Source organism: Enhydra lutris, unplaced genomic scaffold (genome assembly GCF_002288905.1).
Source record: "Enhydra lutris kenyoni isolate GAN:26980312 unplaced genomic scaffold, ASM228890v2 scaffoldscaffold45, whole genome shotgun sequence".
Classification (NCBI taxonomy): domain Eukaryota; kingdom Metazoa; phylum Chordata; class Mammalia; order Carnivora; family Mustelidae; genus Enhydra; species Enhydra lutris.
In genome coordinates, this window is record NW_019154129.1 from 7,264,108 (window position 1) to 7,286,892 (window position 22,785).

The 22,785-nt window shown below is 51.0% G+C and overlaps 1 protein-coding gene across 1 annotated transcript; it reads left to right on the plus strand.

Annotated features, from left to right (window-relative positions):
* Nucleotides 1–12,949: 12,949 nt before the first annotated feature.
* On the plus strand, nt 12,950–17,006 carry LOC111156272 (tektin-5-like). Its single transcript, XM_022517040.1, has 3 exons — nt 12,950–13,525; nt 16,230–16,313; nt 16,932–17,006. Exons 1-3 carry the CDS (start codon nt 12,950–12,952, stop codon nt 17,004–17,006), a joined length of 735 nt encoding a protein of 244 aa, XP_022372748.1.
* The last annotated feature ends 5,779 nt before the right edge of the window (nt 17,007–22,785 follow it).

A 22,785-nucleotide genomic window follows, 5' to 3' on the forward strand; every position in this document is an offset into this window, starting at 1 on the left:
GAAAGTCCCCTGTTAGGCCGGGACTGTCGTGATCTGCAGTTTGCAGGTAGGAAGACAAGGTCACTGGGAAAGGACTTGGCCAAGGTCTCAGAGCCGGTAAGCAGCACAGCTGGGAGGCCAGAGAAATCTGTTGTAGGGCCTGGGCTTTTGACCACTGTGCCACACACCGGGAGGCAGGATGCAAACTGTTCTCCTTTCACTGAACAAAGTGAGGCTCAGAGGCGTTAAGTGGCTTACCCAGGAGCTTGCAGCCAGAAGGTTCCACCAAACTCTTGAGACCGCAGGCTCTTTTTCCCCACTCAGCCACAAAGCAGAGGCCCAAGGCCAGCCCACTTCTGATCTTCCTTACTGATGTCCCCTAAGACACTTCCGGCACGTTGCTTCCAGCTGTCTTCAGCAGCCCTGCGATCTCTAATTACCCAGGGGCCCTCCCACTCAGCCAGTTTCTCTGCTCCGAGGCAGGGAAGAAAGGTCTTCCACTCCTCAGTCCCTCCCTCCTCGCTCCTCCCCATAAGGCTGTAAAAACCATCATATTCCACACTAGAAAGTAAAATCAAGTAAACTTTCTCTCCGCTTTGCTCCAGATCTCTGTCCTGCGGTCCCCGGCCAAACTCCTGTCTCACCGGGGATGGAATTTTCCATCTGTGGGAGTGGGACCCGGAGGGCAGGAGTGAGGCTGCAGAGCAGATTTCCAGGCCCATCCTGACCTCCTGAATCAGAAACTCAGGGGCTGGGCTGGGGAATCCGCTTCTTTACGCCCTCACCAGATAGTAATTTTATGCACTAAAGTTTGAGAACCACTTCTGAAGAGGAGTACGTCTCAAGACTCTGTCCTTGGCCCACTTGTAGTCACCCTTTCCACATCCTTCATGCCTTCAGGCCTAACAAACTTCTATCCACAACTCTTTCCTCAAACCACTTCCTCCTTCCGGAGTTCTTATCTCAGAGAATGGTACCCCCGCTGCCCTAAGAACTCAGGTCCGAAATGTGAGCATCACACTTGCTTCCTTCTCACCATCTCCCTGTATCAGTTAGCACCTGCTGCATAACAAGTCATAAATACATGTATATGTGTGTATATATGTATACACATACACACACACACACACACACACACACACACACACATACTGTCGTTAAAACAAAGGTTTATTATTTCTCATGAGTCTTCTGGTTTTATCTGGGCTCACTAATGTGGCATCATTCAGGGTGGAACAGAGTAGAAGATTCTCATTCTCGTGTGTGCCTCAGTCTCCCTCCTTGTGACCACTGTCTCTCCACAAAAAATTCAGTGGTCTAGCCGAGCGCCTTTCCATGGCAGCTGAACAAGGCTGAGATCTGGTGCAGGGTCTCTTTCTCATATCGTACTGGTCAAAGCAAGTCCCAAGGACAGCCTAGGTTCCAGGGGCAGGGAAACAGAGGCCACATCTAGATGGGCAGAGTGGCAGGCGTGTATAGAGATGGCGGTACAGGCTGGCAGTCATTGCTAGAAACGTTTATGATGTCTCCCTCCATGTCCAATCAGGCATCAAGTCCCCTGGCCTCACTTCTGTGTGACGTGATGGTGTAGTTCCCTAACTGGTCCCAGTATGTCACCCCACTGTCAGCAAGTCCTCTGTTCTACCCCTAGACTCTGGGCTCAGGCATGTGACTGACTTTGCTCATGAAATGTTAGCCAAAGTGAGCTAACAAAAAACAGGTACGAGCCTGCTCTCACTTTCTTCACTTACCCCTCTGCCCTCACTATGAGAACACCTCGTGGGCTAGCCCGCAGGAGGGAAGACATACGGGGCCAGGCTGAGCCACCTGGGGTGGTCTCAGCCAAGTCTGTCCCAAACCAGGGACCCTGAGACCCGGGAGAGTCCAGAGCCCCCTATCCAGACCCGCAGGTGACCACCAGGTATGTGAGTCCTGAAGAACCATCCAGCCAACACACAGACTCAGGAGCTAAACAAACACTTCACTGTGTTAAGCCCCCAAGTTCGGGGTGGCAACAGACAGCTGAAGCTACATGACATCATCGCCCCGTGACCTTCATCCAGACCCTGATTCTCCTGGGCCTGCAGTGGTTTCTGGGTAGCCCCACTAGGCTATGAGGCCACAACAAGCCTCCCCCAGCCTGTAGAGGCTCGAGGCAGCAGAGATCATTCTTGGCTCCGGCTACTGAGCAGGTTCACGGGCACACACCTGCTCGTCGTTCCTCAGGGACACACAGGACATAGGCCCTACCGTCTCACGTTGCCATGGTCTGAGCACATGCTCCAGAGCTGGAGCACATGACTTGTACAATGCTTCTTCAACACATCCCCCCCAGAAACGACCCCTATGCACACACCTTCTATCCAGAGAATCGGTCACACCCAAAAGAGGCATAGGGAGTGTGGAAGGAGCAGAGACCAGGGAGTGGCCGGTACTGGACTGTCTCTCATGGTTCCCCAGGGGGCTCCTCTGCTACACGTCATACGGTCCTTTCCCCTCACAATTCAGATGGGTCACTCTGCTACTCATGCACCTTCCCTGGCTCCCTATGGCCCAAGCTAGCACCAATCTTGATACGGTTTTCAGTCCAGTTCAACCCCATGACTCGGGTTACCCCTGACACCCCATTTTTGCTCTGTGCCACTGTGCACACCGAGCTCGATCTAAAACTGAATAGCAGGCTTTTCCTTGGCACCCCAGCCATTCCTCTGCGGCTCACAGCAGTCCTTCACCACGACTGTCCTCCCTCTCTGGCCCTCCTCTAGGACAGGTCACCTCTCCGCATCATCCCACGGGAAGCCAGTTCAGGCCCATGGAATCCACGGCCTTCTCCTTTCCTGAACACGGCATGTTCCAGAAGTCTGAGCCCAGTTTTCTGTTTTAGGAACCCAGAAAGTGTGAATGCTGCAAACCTAACCAGAACCAGCATTTGAAAGTCTATTTCTGTTTACATCTTCTTTACATTTATTTAGTTTAGGGAGTTTGATAGATTTTAAATTTAAAGTTTTTATTTCGGTCCCCCTGACTGAAGGTGGTGAGGAGGACCAAAACAACAAAGTAAGAGCTAGAAATGTTGTCATTTCAAATGTGGAAAAACCTCAGTATGTGCCAAAAGATTTAATTAGCTACGTTTTGAAAAGCTTTTAAAAATAAGTTTGTCAAAGTAGAGACCCAGCAGAAAGCTCAGCGACTGCCAGGGGTTGGGTTAGGGAGGGAGGAGTAGGCGGAGAGCCCGGGATTTTTAGGGCAGGGCAGCTCTCCTGCACCAGGTGTGATGGCGAGTACTTGACATTGAGCACGTATCCCGTCTCCCAGACCCTGCACCAGCGAGAAGGAGCTCTAACTCACCCTGTGGACTATAGTTAATAATAACGATTCACTATTATGGTTCACCCAAATGACCCCACCAACGCCAGATGTTAGTAACGGGGGAAATTGCCCGGGTGGGGGTGGGGGGGAAGAGGTAGAGAGGGAATATTCTGGAATTCTCTAAGCTTCCTGGTAACATTTCTCCATATGCCTAAAACTGCTCCGAAAACAAAAATCTTTTTTTTTTTTTTCCTTTCTAAGTTTGGTTATACCTCCGATGTGATGAGAGTTCAAATGTGCGTAAAGGGTGCTGGGACACTTGTGCACATACCCCCTGTAGCTTCCTTTCTCAACGTGGGTACATAGTATGATCCCCTGGGGGTCTTAGGCCAGGCACCTGCTCAGGCGGGGAGCCTTGGCATGTGCCCAAAGGGGTTCTGAACCCGGTTTCCAGTGTGGGGTTTCTCCAAACCAGCAAACAGCGCCGGGGCGCCTGCTGGGTGTCCTACAGTTCAGCCGGGTTCCTTGATTCTGATGCTCTTCACTGGAGATGGCGTTCAAATCCACAGATTAGGGGCTCAGTTTTACAGGACTGGACACCCCCCCCCCCCGCGACTTCATGTGTCAGTTGCACTTCCCGGTTGTCACCTCTCCTGACCGCCAGGCTATACTTTGGGGGTTCCAGTGACACACACGCCCCTCCGTGAACTGCAGACACCTGTCAAAGTCCAGATTGTTTTCTGACCGACTGGCTACAGATCAGTTTTCCATGACCTTCTCTCCCTTTGGATTTGATTAATTTGCTAGAGCGACCCACGGAACTCAGAAAAACTTTCCACTTACCGGATGACTGTTTTTGCTGGAAAGGGAGAGAATTCCGGAACAGCCGGGTGGAAGAGATGCTTAGGGCAAGGTCACGGGGAGAGGGTGCAGGGCTCGCACGCCCGCACTGGGCACGACTCTTCCCAAACTCCCACAGTTCACCAAACCGGAAGCTCTCCCAACTGGCCTTTTGGATTTTGCGGAGGCTTCATCACACCAGCACGATTGATTAAATCATTGGCCGTTGGTGATTGGCTCAACCCCCGGGTCGGGGCGGGGGACTGAAAGTTCCAACCCTCCAATCGCAGGGTTGGTTCCCTGGCAACCAGCCAGTGTCCTAAGCCGAGGCCCTAAGTCGTGTCATTAACATAACAAAAGACCTAACCCACTCTCTGGAAATTGCCGGGGTTTTAGGAGCTCTGTGTCAATAACGGGGAAGAAAACCAAACGTGTTTATTATAAATCACAGCATCACATCATGTTTTAAAAACCCTCAGGGACCCTTTAAATGACTTTGTAGGTCAAATGTAACATTGTTAGACAATAAAATTGTCAGAAAATTAAAAACTCTTCAGGGTCTGTCGCGATAGCCCTCCAGACTCCCTAGGGTGCGGATATGTGAGATCCGTTAGGGCAGATGACCCGCGGCTCTACAGCCCGTGTTCTGAAGTCGGAGGTCGTGTTCAAATCCTGATTCCGGTTCTCATGAGCTGAATGCCACGGGGCCAGTGCCTTCTCATCTGTGGCCTCGGTTTGCTCACCTGTAAAATGGGGATGATAAAGGCATTTCACACCTCCACCCCCACCCCATGCGGTTGCTGCGGGCGTAAAACACTGTAATTCATGGAAATCGCGGAACACAGAACATCCAGAGAGCAACGATCCAATACAGGCTTGTGTTTAAGTAAACTCAGGTGAAATCCTGCGCCCTATTTACGAATGCAGGAACGGAGGCCTAAACCGGGAAGGTTGCACAAAGTCACACGGCGGGTTAGTGGGTGAAACAAGACTACACCTGGGGCAAGCTGGTTCAACATTTAGATGCCGATTCAGCGGGACGAGAGCATTTTAAACCCGTGCAGGTGGAGAAAACACGCTCTTTTGAGGTGCCTGCAGTTCCGCCTTTCACCGGTAGGTGGCGCGCTGCCCCCACCTATGATCAAAGTGGTGCGGAAAAGCCCGAAAAATTAAGTTTTAAGTGGAGAGAATTTTCTACTTCTTTCCCTGGATCCAGCAAAAACATCTAACAAAGAGCTATCTATATACACTTAACATAAAAATGAGTCAAAAAATAAGGTTCAGATCGATTACATCTAGAGAAGTCTACTCATGTTGATTAAGCACCAGGATTCTTGAACGCCTGGTGTCAGGTTCAAATCCCAGTTCCCCGTTTACCAGGCTTGGAGTCTTTTCTTCATGCTTCAGCTTCTTCCTCCGTGAAATAGCAATAATAATATGAACTACCTCAAAGGGTTAGTTGTTGGGGGGATAGAACACGCTGGTGTTCCAGTAGGTGGACAGTCATATCTTATTGTGGCTTTAATTTGCATTTCCCCAGCGTGTAATTATGTCGAACAGCTTTTCATACGCTTATTTGCCATTAGCATAGCTTCTTCACCGAAACGTCTGCTCAGATCCTAAGCCCATTTAAAAACATTTCTGGCTGTCTCATACTGCATTTAAGTGTAGTATAAATTCGGGATACACGTCCTTCATCAATAAATTATATGTTTGGCAAACATCTCCTCCTAGTCTGTGGCTTGTCTTTTCATTCTCTAAAAGCATGTCTTTTGAAGAGCCATTCTTAATTCCAATGAGGCTCAGTCTTGTCCGTTTTTTTCCCTTACGGGTTGTGTTTTTAGCATCACTTACAGCAATCTTGGCCGAACATAAGGTCACAAAAATTTTCTGTTTCTTTCTAGAATCTTTATACTTTCAGACTTTATGTTTAGGTCTGTGACCCATTTGGAGTTAAATTTTGTATGTAATGTCGATCTCCGGTGTCAGGTGTGGGATGCGATTTGCTTTTTTAATACATGGATATCCAGTGGTTCCAGCTGCGTTTGTTGAGAAAACTATCCTTTCTCCACAGAACTAACTTTGTGCCTTTGTTGAAGATCTCTTGACTGTGAATATGTGGGTCTATTTCTGGATTCTTTATTCTGCACTGATCTCTCAGAAGGCCGTGCTGTTCCGTTGATCCTTGTCTATCTTTGTGCCGATACCGTACTGTAGCTTTCTAATAAGTCTCGAAGTCAGAAAGTCTAAATCCTCCTACTTTTTGCTTTTCAGAGTTGTTTTTGGCTAGTTTAGGTCCTTGAATTTGCATTTAAATTTTAGAACCAGTTTACTAGTTTCCACCTGAAAAAAAAAAAAAAAGAGTAAGAGCCTGCTGGGATTCCCACCAGGGTTTGCTTTGACTCTGACCTTCAGCTGGGGAACAAGTGACGTCTTAGTACTTTTGAAGTTTCCGGTCCACACACGTAAGGTAGCTCTCTATTTAGCTGCTTCAACATTTCGCTCAGCAATACTCTATGGTTCCCCCCCCCACCCAAATCATCTGTTTCTTTTTGGAGGCTTTCTATTGCTGTGTCTTCAGCTTTGCTGATTTTTCTTCTTCTTCATTATCCTAGTCTGCCTCGTTATGGGCTGAATGTTTGTACCCCCATCCCGACCCCCCAGTTCGTATGTTGAAGCCTGGACTTCCCCTGTGATGGCGTGGGAGGCGGGCCTTGGGCAGGCAATGAGAGTGGTTGTGAGGTGAGACCTCGTGACGGGATTAGTGCCTCTAGAAGAAGAGACACTGCAGAGCTCCCTTTCTCCCCACAAGGAAAGGCCATGTGGGGACACAGAGAGAAGGTAAAGGTGGCCGTCTCTCAGCCAGCAAGAGAGCCTCACCAGAGCCCACCACAGTGGCACCCTGATCTCAGACTTCCAGCCTCCAGAGCTGTGAGAAATATGTTCCTGCGGGTGCCTGGGGGTGCACCAGTTGGTCAAGCACCTGACTTCAGTTTAGGTCATAATCTCAGGATCCCGGGATTGAGCTCAGTGGACAGTCTGCTTGCCTCTCTCCCTCTCCCCCTGCTTGTGCGCTCATGCTCTCTCTCTCTCTCTCTCAAATAAATAATAAAATCTAAAAAAAAAAATATGTGTCTGTTGTTTATAAGCACCCTAGTCTGTGGTACTTTCTGGCAGCCCCGGCTGAATGAAACCACCTATAATCCCATCTTACGTATTTTTCATCTAGACTTTGTCGTTCCATCTCCCCACATTCGATTCAGGCCTCTGTGTGTGTGTGTGTGTGTGTGTGTGTGTGTGTGTGTGTGTGTACGCACGCACATCTGCCATGTCTCCACTCATCGTGTCCTAACTGTGGTCTAGCTTCTTGAATACATATAATGTGGTTATAATGTTTAAAGTGTCCTTCCCTGCCAATGCTGTCGTCTGACTCATTGCCGGTTTGGTCTCGATTGATGTCTCCCCCTTCCCCCATCATGGTTCATATTTACCTGTGTCTTTGCCTGCCTGGTAATTTTTTTTTTTTTAAAGATTTTATTTATTTATTTGACAGAGAGATCACAAGCAGGCAGAGAGGCAGGCAGAGAGAGAGGAGGAAGCAGGCTCCCCTAGAGAGCAGAGAGCCCGATGCGGGGCTCGATCCCAGGACTCTGAGATCATGACCTGAGCTGAAGGCAGCGGCTTAACCCACTGAGCCACCCAGGCGCCCCCTGCCTGGTAATTTTTGTTCAATGCCAGGCATTACGAATTTTCCCTTATTGAGCACTGGAAGTTTTTTGTTGCTATTGTTGTTTTTTTTTCTCTTTTTACAAGATTTCTTGATCTTTTCTCTGGGGCAGGGTTAAGTGGCTAGAAACTTCTTTCATCTTTTGAGATCTGGCTTCTGAGCTTCTCTAGACAGGACCAGAGAGGCCCTAAGTCCAGGTCTAATTTTGCCCTAACACCAAGGCAAAAACCCTTCCGAGTATTTGACTCGATGTTGCCCAAAATTTTGACATTGTCTACTGTGGTTGGTGGGAGGGAGAGCTATTCCCAACCCCGTGGGAGCTCTGGGGATTGTTCCCACTAACCCTTAGGGATGATTCCTTCCCCTGCCCAGGGCTGTGTCTTCACATGCCAGCACTGGGGATGGTCTGCTGAAGAGGGCCCCTCTGCGTCTCTCCAGAGCTCAACTCTGGCCACTGGCGTCCCGCCTTCCCAGCTCTGTCTCCTCAACACCAGGGGCTCCCCATCCCTGTGCGTGGCCTGGAAGCTTTGTCCAGGCTGTGAGCTGAGGGTAAGGGTACGACTTGCTTCGTTTATTTCTCGTCCCTCGGGAATGACTCTCCTTCATGGCCTGACGTCCAGTGACTTCAAAATCCTTGCTTTATATATTTCGTGTTTTTGATTGTTTCATTTCAAGGGTACAGACAATCTCTATTATCCAATCTTGGCCAGAAGTGGAAGTCCTATTAGGGTATACTTATGGGAGATATATATAATACCCACGAGACTGTCTATGTTATATATATTAGTATATATGAAGTACATGCTATGTATATGCTAAAATAAAATCATGTAAATGTGTATACCTATAAATATGTTAGTGTGGAAGGCTTAACCAAAAAGTAAAAGCCTCCCTCTGTGCTCCTCACCCTTCAGTTCCACTCGTGTATCCCCTAAGGGTAATCACCCCAATGCTGGTTCCCTTGCATCCTTCTGGAAGTGTTTCTGTGTGTACGTTACATACACATCCGTGTAAGTTACATGTATATCATATCGTGTATCCTGTCTTGTATCTTGCTTTTCTTCACTTATATCTTAGAAGCTGATTCTTATCAGCCAGCACAGGTCCGTCTTCTTTTTATGCTGCAGCATACAAAGCCATGAAAAGATGGTTTTTTATTTTAGCCATCCTGTACCGGGGGACGGAAGTTTGTTCTGCCTTTTTCGCTGCTATGATCATTGTAGCAGTGAACACACTTAACATTCATGGGGGCGCGTATCGGCAGGGGGATGTCCGGAAAGATTGCTGGGTTATTACACACCTGCCGGGGCTGGTGCTCTAAGCTCCCAAAAGATACCCTCTTTCAAGTGCGGGGATGGAGGGGGGAAGTGCTTTATTTTAAAATGCAGGTTTTGGTTTTGAACGACACAATCCGACACAGATGCTGAATTGAAAGCAGCTTCTTTCCAGATTTTCTGGTCTCCCCCGTGTGTGTCCCTATTTTGCTGTTTTTCTGAGCACTGCTTGGAGCCACCTCCAGTCCCCTATTTCGGTGGCCGAGCAGGCACAAGTGCAAAGAAAGACCCCCGCCTACCCATAGGGGACGCCCAAGGAATGCTTGCTGATTTGATCTGTTCGCTACAGAAAGCTGTGAGACAGTGGCTCCAGCCATCACCTAAAGACGGTCTCGATGCTTTTCTTCCGTAGGCTGTCGGGTTTCCCATTAAGTTCACAGATGCGAAGCTGTCCCCTTCGAAGCCTGTGGGAGTCAGGCAGGGACCTCAAAACAGCAGGTTTCAGGCAGGGATTGTGGTAGAATAGTTGAGGCTGAATGTGGTGTCTCCCGTTTGGGGGGCAGAGCTGGCGGACCACGGGGAGCCCCACTGGGGAGGGGGGTGTCACTCACGTGACTGTCCCCATCCACTTCCTACAGAGATTCCAGAAAGAGAATGCATTTTCCATCAGCATGCTTTAAAGGAGATTGAAACAAACCAAAACAAAACTTATGGTGAGTGAGAGGTCTCTAAGCAGTGGCTACCTAGGTAGATAATTGTTTTAACGCCCCCCCCCCCCGGGGCCCGTCTTCCCTACAACAGGATTTTGGGTAATAGTTTCGTTCCAGGTTAGTTTTGATACAATGGGCAAATACGGAGATAACTTTTCACTTTTTTTTTTTTTAAGATTTTATTTATTTATTTGACAGACAGATCACAAGTAGGCGGAGAGGCAGGCAGAGAGAGAGAGGAGGAAGCAGGCTCCCCGCTGAGCAGAGATCCCGAAGCGGGGCTCCATCCCAGGACCCCGGGATCATGACCTGAGCCAAAGGCAGAAGCTTTAACCCATTGAGCCACCCAGGTGCCCCTACTTTTCACTTTTAAAGACACTGAAGTCAGAAAGTTTTTCATATGAACAAAAACGCCCACTTTCCAAATAAAAATAATCACCCCTCAAAGGTCACGCTCTCCGCCATTGTCCGTTCTGAGCATGAGTGGTCACGCAGAATGATGGAATGGAAGCAACCAGGTTCGGGTTTCTTCCCATCTCGGCTCTCCTCGTATATCTCCAGCCTACTGTCTGAAAACAGGGGTGCAAAGCACCCCAGAGGGTTGGAGATGAAAATCGCAACCGAAGAGAGCACCACTGATTCCCAAACATTAGGAACTTATTGTCAAAACGGAGTGCAGGGAGTCTGCATGTGTTGGAGCTGACTGGCTAAGGGTCCTCTACGTTTACTTTACTTAATAGAGAATAAGCAATAAAAATTGGCTAATTTGAAACTTACATTTTATTAAAGCTCAACAGTATCTTATTTTAAAGAATATTTTATTTATTTATTTGAGAGAGAGAGAGAGCACAAGCAGGGGGGAGGTGTAGAGGGAGAGGGAGAAGCAGGCTCCCCGCTGAGCAGGGAGCCGGTTGCGGGACTCAATCTCAGGACCCTGGGACCATGACCTGAGCCGCAGGCAGATGCTTAACTGACTGAGACACCCAGGTGCACAAAACTCAACACTGTCTTAGCCAGGATTATCACAGGACCCAGCAGTTCCCATCCCTGCTCTATATTTGAGAGGACTAGAAATTTTGACATGAATGTTCATAGCAGCATGATTCATAATGGCCAACGTCTATCCACAGATGGATGGACACACAAGCAGTCCATCACACGATGAAGTATTATTACGCCCTGAAAAGGACTAAAGTACGGACATCAGCTATGATGTGACTGAACCTTGGAAATGCCACTGCCCCACCCACGGCGAGGCACTGCTAAGAGTCAAAGTCATACTCCACTTGCTGTAATATTTTTCACTTGCTGACTTTTTAGAAGTCGATTCCTTGGGTCTTTTGGATTGGATGCGCTGCTTACCATTCCTTTTAACGTTGAGCTATCGTCAACTGTTCTCATTGGATGGCTTCTGATGTTCTGTTGCTTCATTGCCTACCCAACCATCCACCCACCCACTCCTCCATTTTTTTATTCATTCAACAACCCCCACTTGTGCACCTGCTACATTGCAAGAATCTACCAAGTGCCGTGGGTGCAATGACAAGGAAAATCCAAACAAGGTCCTTTCCCTCCTAGAACTTATTTCAGAGTCGCACTACTTCAAGTATGGTTCCTGGACCAGCTGAACGTAAACCTTCCTTTATACCCTTAGATATCGGTCACATTGTTATTTTTGGACATGAACCTTTCGTGCTTCCAACATACCCCGAATCTTTTGGGCCCCTTTCTTGATGTCCCTAGATGTGCTGTCACTTCCTGTGTGTGGTGTGTCATCTTAAAGGAGCTTACAAAGGAAAGCATGTAGAGGTGGAGGGGGTCCAGAGCCCACCCTATAAGGTGGGGGTGGGCGTCAAGCCCTTCGTTCTAGGTTTGTGGTAGAGATTCAATGAGTACATAGAAAGAATCAGATATATACAAGGTGCTTAATAGCATCTTCCTCTGCCTTGGTCCTCGATAGCCCCTGTTTTCGGTTGTAGTTAGGGAGAGAATTTCCCTTGACCATCACACTTCACTAACAAGGACAACTTATTTGAGGGTTAGGTTCCTCTTTTTCTCAAATCGGAAGGGGGAAGGCTCTTCACATTAAGCACCCCTCTTGTTCTGTACCTTGGGATCACATTGCTGATCCCACCAGCCAAAGAGGGGTCAAGTTTCTTGATGGTTTAAAACCAGTGGTAGAGAATGGAGGGTTGAATATTCTTCCCGGCACAGTCAGGCTCTTGATTCAGGACGCCCGTTCATTCCTTCATCAGTGTGGTGGGTGCTGGGACTTAGTGGTGAGGCGGACAGACATGGTCTCTGCCTCACGATCCCTCCCCTGCCCCCTTTACTGAGTTAAGGTGTGTTGAAGCCTGACTTACGTACAGTGAAATCCCCCCCCCCTTTTAGTGGACAGCTCTGTGGGTTTTGGCATACACGTAGAGCTGTGTAACCCCACCACAATGAAGACAGAGGACACTACTGTCACCGGCCCCATGTTTTCCCATGCTCCTTTGCTCCTTTGTAGTCCGTCCACCTCCCTCTACCCCTAGTCCCTGGCAGGCCCTTGTCGGTCTTCTGCCCACATGGGTCTGTCTTTCCAGAATGCCATCTAAGTGGAATCATACAGGATGTGGTCTTTTGAGTCCAACGGCTTCTACTTGACTTCATCCATTCAAGATTCCTTTTTTCCTGCTGAGTAGTATTCAGCCCTCGGATGTCTTGGGGACAGAGAGGGAAGGAAGACGACTAACCTTGGCCGGGGCTCCCTGAGCTGACTGAGTTTACCAGAGCGGACTACATTGCATTTCCCCCCAGGGGCAGAGTTAGGTGTGAAAGGCCGATTTGATTCTTAGGGAAAAGTGGATCAGTGCCATTTCTTGCTCCCCCAATTCTGTGGCTTAAGAAACTCACCTTCACTTTGTCTTTTGGCATGGGTTTTAATTGGGACAGTATGGCCCCAGTAGGCCTGAAACAAGCCGAGGCCCCAATAAAGCCCTGCTCCTCCAGGCTTTATGACAACAGTGCCGAGTCATAGAGGTCCGGCCCATCCCTAAGAGAAGATCCTTCCCCGTCCTGCCATGCCTCGGCCCCTCAGAGTTTTGCCCAAGGGCAGCTGATGGGGGAAGATGGAGTTTCTGGGAACCAGTCAGACGGCCAGTTACTGTGGCCCCAAGAAAGCCTGTGGCTTCAGTGCGCTGCCCCCGGCTGTGCCCGCCCCGGTGATCCAGGAATGTTACCAGCCGTATTACCTGCCTGGGTACCGCTACCTCAACTCATGGAGACCCAGCCTCTTTTACAAGATCGCCAATGCACAGACCTGCATGGATGAGGGGGCCACGAGCCGCAGCCCCCTGAGGCCGCCCACCATCCTGCCGGCACTCCGCTCCGCCCTCTTCTGCCGCTACACCCCCCACGACTGGGACAGGTCCAACGAGCTGCAGATGCGCGGGGCCGAGGCCTCTCGGCTGTGGGCCAGCCGGCTGACCGGCGACTCCATGCGGCTCATGCAGGACAAGGACCAGCTGACGCGCCAGATGCAGGAGGGGACCAGCCGGAACCTGGGCCAGAGGCTGTCGGACATCGGCTTCTGGAAGTCCGAGCTGGGCTACGAGCTGGAGAGGCTTCTGAAAGAGAACCACAGCTTGGACACGGTCAAGAGGCGGCTGGAGTGTGCTGCTGAGGAGCTCGACTGTCCCCTGCAGGTGAACTGGGGAAGGAGGGGGCGTGGCAGTGGCCAGGAGGGCAGCCCTGGGCGCTCTGCTCCTCCCCAGTGAAGGTCAAGGCCCTGGGAACTTTGCATCATCGGCTGCTGTCAGTTCCTACAGCCCAGGATTATCCCCGTCAGATCAGGTTTCCTCAGACCGAATCAGATTTCCTTTTCTCTTTGGGGTTGCCTCCAAACTGCAGAGGTTTTGTCCAGACTTTCTGCACGTGCCTGTGTGTGTGTGTGTGTGGGCACGTGCATGCGGGCTGCTGGGTAGAAGGATAGACGTAAAAGAATTGCTGTATTTTTCTCCATGGCCCTTAACACCTGCTAACATGCTCTCTAACTTACACATCTATTTAGTTATCATTTCGCTCCCTGAGCTAGAATCTAAGTGCCGAGAGGGTGGGGATTTTTGTCTACTGTCGCCAGCGTGTTCCAGACCGATCCGCAGCTGTGCTGGGCAGCCTGTCTGTGTTGGCCCTCTGGGAGCCGTGTCTATGCCAATGGCCCGCCGTCCGGGCCGGTGTTCTGAATGTCTTCCCAGCCTAGCACAGTGCGTGGCACGCAGTAGGCTCTCAGTAAATGTTTGCTGAGTAGATGGGTCTGTATCTGAATGTGGACATTCTCAACGCTCCTTGGTCTCCCATCGTATCCCGGATCAGTTAGGTTTGCCTTTGGTGGCACGTAAGGGACCCCTGTTACGTGCAGCTCAACCAAGGCTCAGCCAAGTCATGAGGAAAATTCCAGAAGGAAACAGAGCGGGCGACTGCAGCCCTCACCCGATGCCGGAGGGGGGACCCAGGCGCCTGTCTTTCTGCTCTGCTGTCCTCAGCTTGTGGCTTTTGTCCTACTGCTCGTGGGGAGATGTCCTATCTCCTGTTGCAGGCTCCTACTTGCAAGGAACATTTCGATCTTCTCATTTGAGGCAGGAAGATAGGGGCCGGGCAAAGGGCCCCATGTCCCCATTGTGTCAGGGTATGTCAGTTTCCTGGAAGGGAACATTCTGCGTTTCCATTCCTAGCCCATTGCTAAAACTCTCCCAGGCTCTGTGGCAGCAGAGGAGTCTGGGCGAGTGAGTGGTTTTCCTGGGGTCCCGGAGTGGGCCTCGGGTATGGAACTGGCATATCTGTGCCTTGCGCCGTGGGAGCTGATCTGGGTCACACGGACGATGTTCGGCTGGCCCGCTGGAGCAGGTGGGGACTTGGGACCTCCTCCCTGGATGCCACGTGCAGCCATCTCTGTGCCATGTCAGGTGTGGGGACATCTAGAGGAGAGGTCCCGCCTCTAGATCCCTCAGGAGACATGGCATGGGTCCCCACCCCCACATTATGGGGACTTCTGCTGTGTCCCTCTGCAGCCAGGTTTCTCCCCTGAGAGGAGAGTGGGCAGGGGGGGCCTGAGACAATGCTCAAAACCTATTGCAGTCCTCTCCTGCTCTCCTCGCTCCTCCAGCCTACCTGGGAAACCCGGCTCTGCCTGCTCACTGGCGGCTTCTCCGGCGGCCACATGGTGGCTTGGGGGGACCAGAGGTCTCTCTGCCCCCCTTCTCCCTGTCCTCCCCACTCCTGCCCTCCTCCCACGCATCTTCCAGCCCCGGCGGGTGGTGGTGGTGGTGGTATTTTAAATATTAAACTGGATCTCCATGCTCCCTCACTAAAACCCCCCTCAGTGCCCCCAGTTAACATCCAAATTTTCCTTGTCACCAGCTCCAGCTCCTGCACAGCGCAGGCCCCTCTCACGGCTCCAGCCTCCCCTTCTCCAGCTCCAGGGGGTTCCTGTCGGCTCCTCCTCCTCTCTCTCAGGGCCTTTGCACCTGCTGTTCCCTCTTCCTGGCACCTTGTTCCCATTCGTCTCTACTGCTTCCGATAATTCAGGTCTTGGTCTCTCACCTCCTTAGGAAGGTCCTTCCTGGCCAACCCCCCACCGGTTGCTCCACCCTTCGCACCTGCCTCACCCTGACTCTTTGCACCCAAGTCCTGCTCACAGTCAGAAATGATTGCTCCTCTTTGTGTGTTTACTTATGTGTGTTCTCACCTGCCTCTTAGAGCCCCGTTAACGCGGGGACCCTCTGATGGGTTGACTGTGGTATCCCTAGCACCCCTCCCAGCACCAAGATGGGGCGCTCCCCTGCTGCTTTCTCCCTTCTGCTGCTCTTTGTGACGTCACAGTCCCGTGGCCTAATCACCTGCCTTTCTCAGCTTCTCATTGCTGGAGCTCCCCTGAGTGGACACTTCTCCCTGTCCTCTGTTCCACGCTGCTTACAGCCCCATGGTCATTGCAAGGTGCATGGCTGTGTGACAGGGTCACCTGGGTCTCACTTGGCCCTGGGCACTTTCCGAAGCCCCACCCCCACTCCATTTACAGATCTTCAAAAAGGGGTTTTCACATATATTCATAAGTAATATTTGTTGACCATATCTGGAGTGTTTCACACGTGTCCGGCCGACTTAATCACGCAGCAAACCTATGCAATAGGCCCCAGTATTCTACCCATTGGCAGTCATGGCATCCCGGGGTCGCCACGGAGGGAGAAGGGGAGGTGGAAGCCCACCCATGGGCACAGTGACGAGGCCACCCGGGCGCCATCCAGGTTTCCTGGGGATAAAGCAGATCCCAGCAAAGGTGGATGGGAGTCGCCTGCGGTCAGACTGTGCCTACAGGCGCAGGGAAAACATGCTATTTCCCACTGCTCCCTCCAGGTGGCTCTGGAGTGTCTGTACCATCGAGAGAAAAGGATCGGGATCGACTTGGTCCATGACAATGTGGAGAAAAACCTTATCCGGGTAAGAGGCCTCCTGGGTCTGCTCAGCCCCCTGGGGGTGGTGGTGGGGGGGGGCGCGGTGGCAGCTGGTCACAGAGGTTTCTGAGCTTCTCCCAGGAGCAGAAGCCACGTGTCACCCCATGCAGAGTCAGGGCTCGGAAAGCATTGTGGGGGGCTACACTACGTGGAGAACAGGGAGAAGGGAAGTCGTGGGACCCTCAGCGTCTCACCGTAATACCTATGATAACAACAATAAAAGCCTGTGTTCATGGAGCGCCTAGTGTATGTCACACACCGTACCGTTTCACACACGTTATTGAATATAGCGATAACACAGTCTACAGATGAGCCCTTGGCACATAGTAGGTGCTCAATTTTCTTTTAATCGGGAAGTGTACAATTTAGGAAGAACATAAGATGGGGATTGTGGAGCCCCCGCCGCTGACCCTTACCTGTCTGGCCTAGGGACGGGGCGGGGATGAGGCAGGAGATGGACTCCCGCCCTGACATTGCATAGGGCAGGGTGGGGAGGGGGTCAAGAGTGGGCAGCGAGAGGTAGGGGTGGGGTCACTCACCTGGGGGGCCAGGTGTGGTGACTTTCTAAGGCCCGTGTGGCTCTTTTTGACCTTTTTCATTGCAGGAAGTAGATTTGCTAAAATGTTGCCAAGAACAGATGAGAAAACTAGCTCAAAGAATTGATATCCAGATGCGGTAAGAGCTGCTTTCTCTCCCCTTTCTCGGGGTCTGATTTGGGTCTCCCCAGTTTCCGGGGGGCGAGCAGGTGGGCTGTCCGTCTCTTGGCGGTTCTTTCGGTCAGTGGTGTGCCAGCAAGTGCTTAACAACCAGCTCTCCGGGGAAGAAAATGAAATCTTATTTGCAGCATCAGCCAAGGTCAATGGTGATCTTGGTCTCCCGGGGCACACCGTGGGTCTCTGGGACCCAGCCCTTCCCTGGCTCCTCTTGTTCGCACACAGGGCCTCAGCAAAAGCCATGGGCCTCACTGAGGCCCCTCTGAGGCTGGGGCTTCCCCGTGGGAGTTCCGACCTTGGGGAGATGGCAGAGAACTGCCGACATCAGGCATCAAGGGGAGGGGCCAGCGCATCTCCAGAGAGGGGCTGGTGGATGCCTTGAACCCAGAGTCTTAAAAAGCAATCAGCTTTTTGTTCTTGGAAGATGACCTAACCGGTATCATGAGAAGCCAGGAGGCTCCCCGCATAATTAGAGGGAGGCCCAAGTTTTATGGGGCTTGGGGCCCCTAGCTAAGCCCTTGGCCCTCGCTTCCCCTGGAGATAGCCTTCCCTCCGGAGGCTGGGGCTGGCCATGGCCTTTAGCTCTCACAGGGCACGCTGCTCTGTGGGTTCTCCTTCTCCTTTCCTCAGACCCAGAGAGCGAGAGGAGGGCTGGTCATCTAGCCCCAGCTGCCCCTTCTAGCTGCATGGGGCCTGTGGGTAACCTGGAGGGGATGCTGTGGGGGGTCAGGCAGCTCGCAGATAGGCTTTGGCAGCTGGCCGTTCCCCAGGAGGAGCCGTCAGTCTCCCGCCCTCCCAGTACCCACAGAGCAGCTCCTCACTTACCCTGAGGACTGGGCCCAGGGACGGGATCACCCAGGGCCATGTTGAAAAGCTCCCTGAAGGTCTAAGGGTGAGGTCAAGGCCGGCTGCAGGGGTGGAGGTGTTGGAAGGGGCACACACAGCAGTGGCGTGGGGACAGGTGAATTACCGAACACAGGGGTGACTTCTGTCATGGGTGTGCCTCTGACCTGATCGCTGACAAGTCCACTTCCCACTTGGACTGTGTGCCTCCTGTTTGTCTATAAGTTAATTTGCTTAAAAAACAAAACAAAACAAAAAACCTTATATACTTGCATTTTAAAAAAGAACATTTTAACAAAGGAAGTGCTTTGGGTGGGCAAATGTCTTCATTGTGTTTTTCTTGCCCTTATTTTTATGATCACCTATTTTGGGCAAGAAAGAGAGGTTTTCCATTTGTGGTCGACACGGGGCTATGGCAGAATGTGGTGTGGGGGTGACGGAGGGCTGGGGTTTGGGAACTAAGACAGTTTGAGCCAGCAGAGTGAACAGAGTCCCAGACCAAAAGTTGAGGAGCTGCACCCTGGAGGGGGAATCATCCCAAGACGGGACTGGGGCGGGCGGGGACCGCTCGGGCAACCCCGGCCATGAAGCAAGATGTGGGAGAGTAAGGAAAGCCAGAAAGACAGAGAGGCACAGACACGGAGCAAGAGGAAAAGTGAGGGACATGGGGGACAGCCACCAAGGGGTGGAGGCAACCAAGGCAGGGAGGGTGGGGGGAGAGAACGAGAGCAGGTGGACAGGCGTCCCTCCCCTTTGGCAGGACAGAGGCTGAGCCATGCTTAGTAGAGGCTGTTTGACCCTGGGCAGTGGCCTGTTTGTCCAACGGTGCCCATCTTCTTGCAGGAAGCAGCTCCTATTGCTGGGGCTCCCTGATGACCTTGGAACCGGCCACAGCCTCACTGGCAGAGTCTCAGTGTGCCCTTGCCCCCGGGGGGAAGCTCCACCGCTGACCCAGTCCGGTGGCCTCCCTGGCGCTAGGCTCTTGACTCATGGTTTTCTGGGTGAGGCCTCAGGCCTGCGTCTGGGCAGAGCTGTGTCCCTACCTCACCAGGAGCACCAGCAAAGCAGAAAATGCTGGGCAGAAGCCATAACAGGGCTTTTCCTCACAGGCCCACATCGAGGCGAGCCTTGGCACTGGCTGGGCTTTATGTCATGGACAAAGAAGGGGAAACAGTGGCTGCACCCTCTTTGTCCAGGCTCATTAGCAAGGGCCAGGAAGCTGCACCAGCCAACCAGGATGCTGAGGCCCTGGGTCCCCTCTAATGCTCTGACCTGTTTCCTTTCTACAGTCTGGTCTTCATGGTCCAGTTCATTAGGCAGGACAGGACCCCATTTCTCTGAATTGGCTCTGCCAATTCAGAAGGCCCCAGGGGCCTCAGGATGGTCCCTCCTGTCCCAACATGACTCCCTGAGCATTCCCATAGGTGGGGGTCCACCACCAGGATCTACTTCTCTTGCTTCTGGCCTGTTTGAAATCCATCACCAACATCCAGTACTCATAGCAGAAAAAAAAAAAAAAAGCGGCAAAATGATGAACAGAGACAGACAAGGGAGAGGGACAGAGAAAGAGACAGGAAGTCCCTAAGACAGAGAGAAACCAAGAAAGATGAGGCAGAAAGAAAGACACACAAACACACACATCCATGTGACATGTGCACCCCTCACTTTAGTTGGTGTGTCTGGACATCAGCTGGCGTAGTGAAGGTCCTTCCCTTCTTTATTCCCCGTCACCTCGAAGCACTTCAAGATCACATTCCCAGTCGATGCTCGTCTAGCTTTAACACTGACTAATCTTGTTTCAATCAAGACAGAGACAGGAAAGTTCAGGCTTGGAACCTTCTGGAGACAACAGATTCTAGCTGGGATTCTGTTAGCGTTTAATTAGTATTTATGTGTGAGGTGACCTTTTAACGGAAGGTGCTACTGATGATCATTTAGAGACCGCGATGTAGATTTTCCCTTTAAAATACACTTATTTATATTTTAAAGGTGATTTTTAAAAAGTAGTAAGTAACTTACAATGCCAGTACTTTGAGAATATGGCAGGAATCATGAAAGTGGTTCTCCAGGGTCTGGAGTTTGGCACATGGTGGCTTTTAAGTCTCAGCCTCCCAGCCAAGATTCCAGCCCTGCAGGCGCCAAGCACTGTCCCTGTCCACTGTCCTCTGCTCACCTCTGCTCTGCCCCGACTCCGCGCAGTCTCTGATTCCACCCATCCTGACTCTTCAATCCCTGACTCCGCCCAGCCCCTGACTCCGCCCAGTCCCTGATTCCACCTATCCCTGACTGGCCATTTCTGACTCTTCAATCCCTGACTCCGCCCAGCCCCTGACTCCGCCCAGTCCCTGATTCCACCTATCCCTGACTGGCCATTCCTGACTCTTCAATCCCTGAGAGCCCGATGCGGGGCTCGATCCCAGGACTCTGAGATCATGACCTGAGCTGAAGGCAGCGGCTTAACCCACTGAGCCACCCAGGCGCCCCCTGCCTGGTAATTTTTGTTCAATGCCAGGCATTACGAATTTTCCCTTATTGAGCACTGGAAGTTTTTTGTTGCTATTGTTGTTTTTTTTTCTCTTTTTACAAGATTTCTTGATCTTTTCTCTGGGGCAGGGTTAAGTGGCTAGAAACTTCTTTCATCTTTTGAGATCTGGCTTCTGAGCTTCTCTAGACAGGACCAGAGAGGCCCTAAGTCCAGGTCTAATTTTGCCCTAACACCAAGGCAAAAACCCTTCCGAGTATTTGACTCGATGTTGCCCAAAATTTTGACATTGTCTACTGTGGTTGGTGGGAGGGAGAGCTATTCCCAACCCCGTGGGAGCTCTGGGGATTGTTCCCACTAACCCTTAGGGATGATTCCTTCCCCTGCCCAGGGCTGTGTCTTCACATGCCAGCACTGGGGATGGTCTGCTGAAGAGGGCCCCTCTGCGTCTCTCCAGAGCTCAACTCTGGCCACTGGCGTCCCGCCTTCCCAGCTCTGTCTCCTCAACACCAGGGGCTCCCCATCCCTGTGCGTGGCCTGGAAGCTTTGTCCAGGCTGTGAGCTGAGGGTAAGGGTACGACTTGCTTCGTTTATTTCTCGTCCCTCGGGAATGACTCTCCTTCATGGCCTGACGTCCAGTGACTTCAAAATCCTTGCTTTATATATTTCGTGTTTTTGATTGTTTCATTTCAAGGGTACAGACAATCTCTATTATCCAATCTTGGCCAGAAGTGGAAGTCCTATTAGGGTATACTTATGGGAGATATATATAATACCCACGAGACTGTCTATGTTATATATATTAGTATATATGAAGTACATGCTATGTATATGCTAAAATAAAATCATGTAAATGTGTATACCTATAAATATGTTAGTGTGGAAGGCTTAACCAAAAAGTAAAAGCCTCCCTCTGTGCTCCTCACCCTTCAGTTCCACTCGTGTATCCCCTAAGGGTAATCACCCCAATGCTGGTTCCCTTGCATCCTTCTGGAAGTGTTTCTGTGTGTACGTTACATACACATCCGTGTAAGTTACATGTATATCATATCGTGTATCCTGTCTTGTATCTTGCTTTTCTTCACTTATATCTTAGAAGCTGATTCTTATCAGCCAGCACAGGTCCGTCTTCTTTTTATGCTGCAGCATACAAAGCCATGAAAAGATGGTTTTTTATTTTAGCCATCCTGTACCGGGGGACGGAAGTTTGTTCTGCCTTTTTCGCTGCTATGATCATTGTAGCAGTGAACACACTTAACATTCATGGGGGCGCGTATCGGCAGGGGGATGTCCGGAAAGATTGCTGGGTTATTACACACCTGCCGGGGCTGGTGCTCTAAGCTCCCAAAAGATACCCTCTTTCAAGTGCGGGGATGGAGGGGGGAAGTGCTTTATTTTAAAATGCAGGTTTTGGTTTTGAACGACACAATCCGACACAGATGCTGAATTGAAAGCAGCTTCTTTCCAGATTTTCTGGTCTCCCCCGCGTGTGTCCCTATTTTGCTGTTTTTCTGAGCACTGCTTGGAGCCACCTCCAGTCCCCTATTTCGGTGGCCGAGCAGGCACAAGTGCAAAGAAAGACCCCCGCCTACCCATAGGGGACGCCCAAGGAATGCTTGCTGATTTGATCTGTTCGCTACAGAAAGCTGTGAGACAGTGGCTCCAGCCATCACCTAAAGACGGTCTCGATGCTTTTCTTCCGTAGGCTGTCGGGTTTCCCATTAAGTTCACAGATGCGAAGCTGTCCCCTTCGAAGCCTGTGGGAGTCAGGCAGGGACCTCAAAACAGCAGGTTTCAGGCAGGGATTGTGGTAGAATAGTTGAGGCTGAATGTGGTGTCTCCCGTTTGGGGGGCAGAGCTGGCGGACCACGGGGAGCCCCACTGGGGAGGGGGGTGTCACTCACGTGACTGTCCCCATCCACTTCCTACAGAGATTCCAGAAAGAGAATGCATTTTCCATCAGCATGCTTTAAAGGAGATTGAAACAAACCAAAACAAAACTTATGGTGAGTGAGAGGTCTCTAAGCAGTGGCTACCTAGGTAGATAATTGTTTTAACGCCCCCCCCCCCCGGGGCCCGTCTTCCCTACAACAGGATTTTGGGTAATAGTTTCGTTCCAGGTTAGTTTTGATACAATGGGCAAATACGGAGATAACTTTTCACTTTTTTTTTTTTTAAGATTTTATTTATTTATTTGACAGACAGATCACAAGTAGGCGGAGAGGCAGGCAGAGAGAGAGAGGAGGAAGCAGGCTCCCCGCTGAGCAGAGATCCCGAAGCGGGGCTCCATCCCAGGACCCCGGGATCATGACCTGAGCCAAAGGCAGAAGCTTTAACCCATTGAGCCACCCAGGTGCCCCTACTTTTCACTTTTAAAGACACTGAAGTCAGAAAGTTTTTCATATGAACAAAAACGCCCA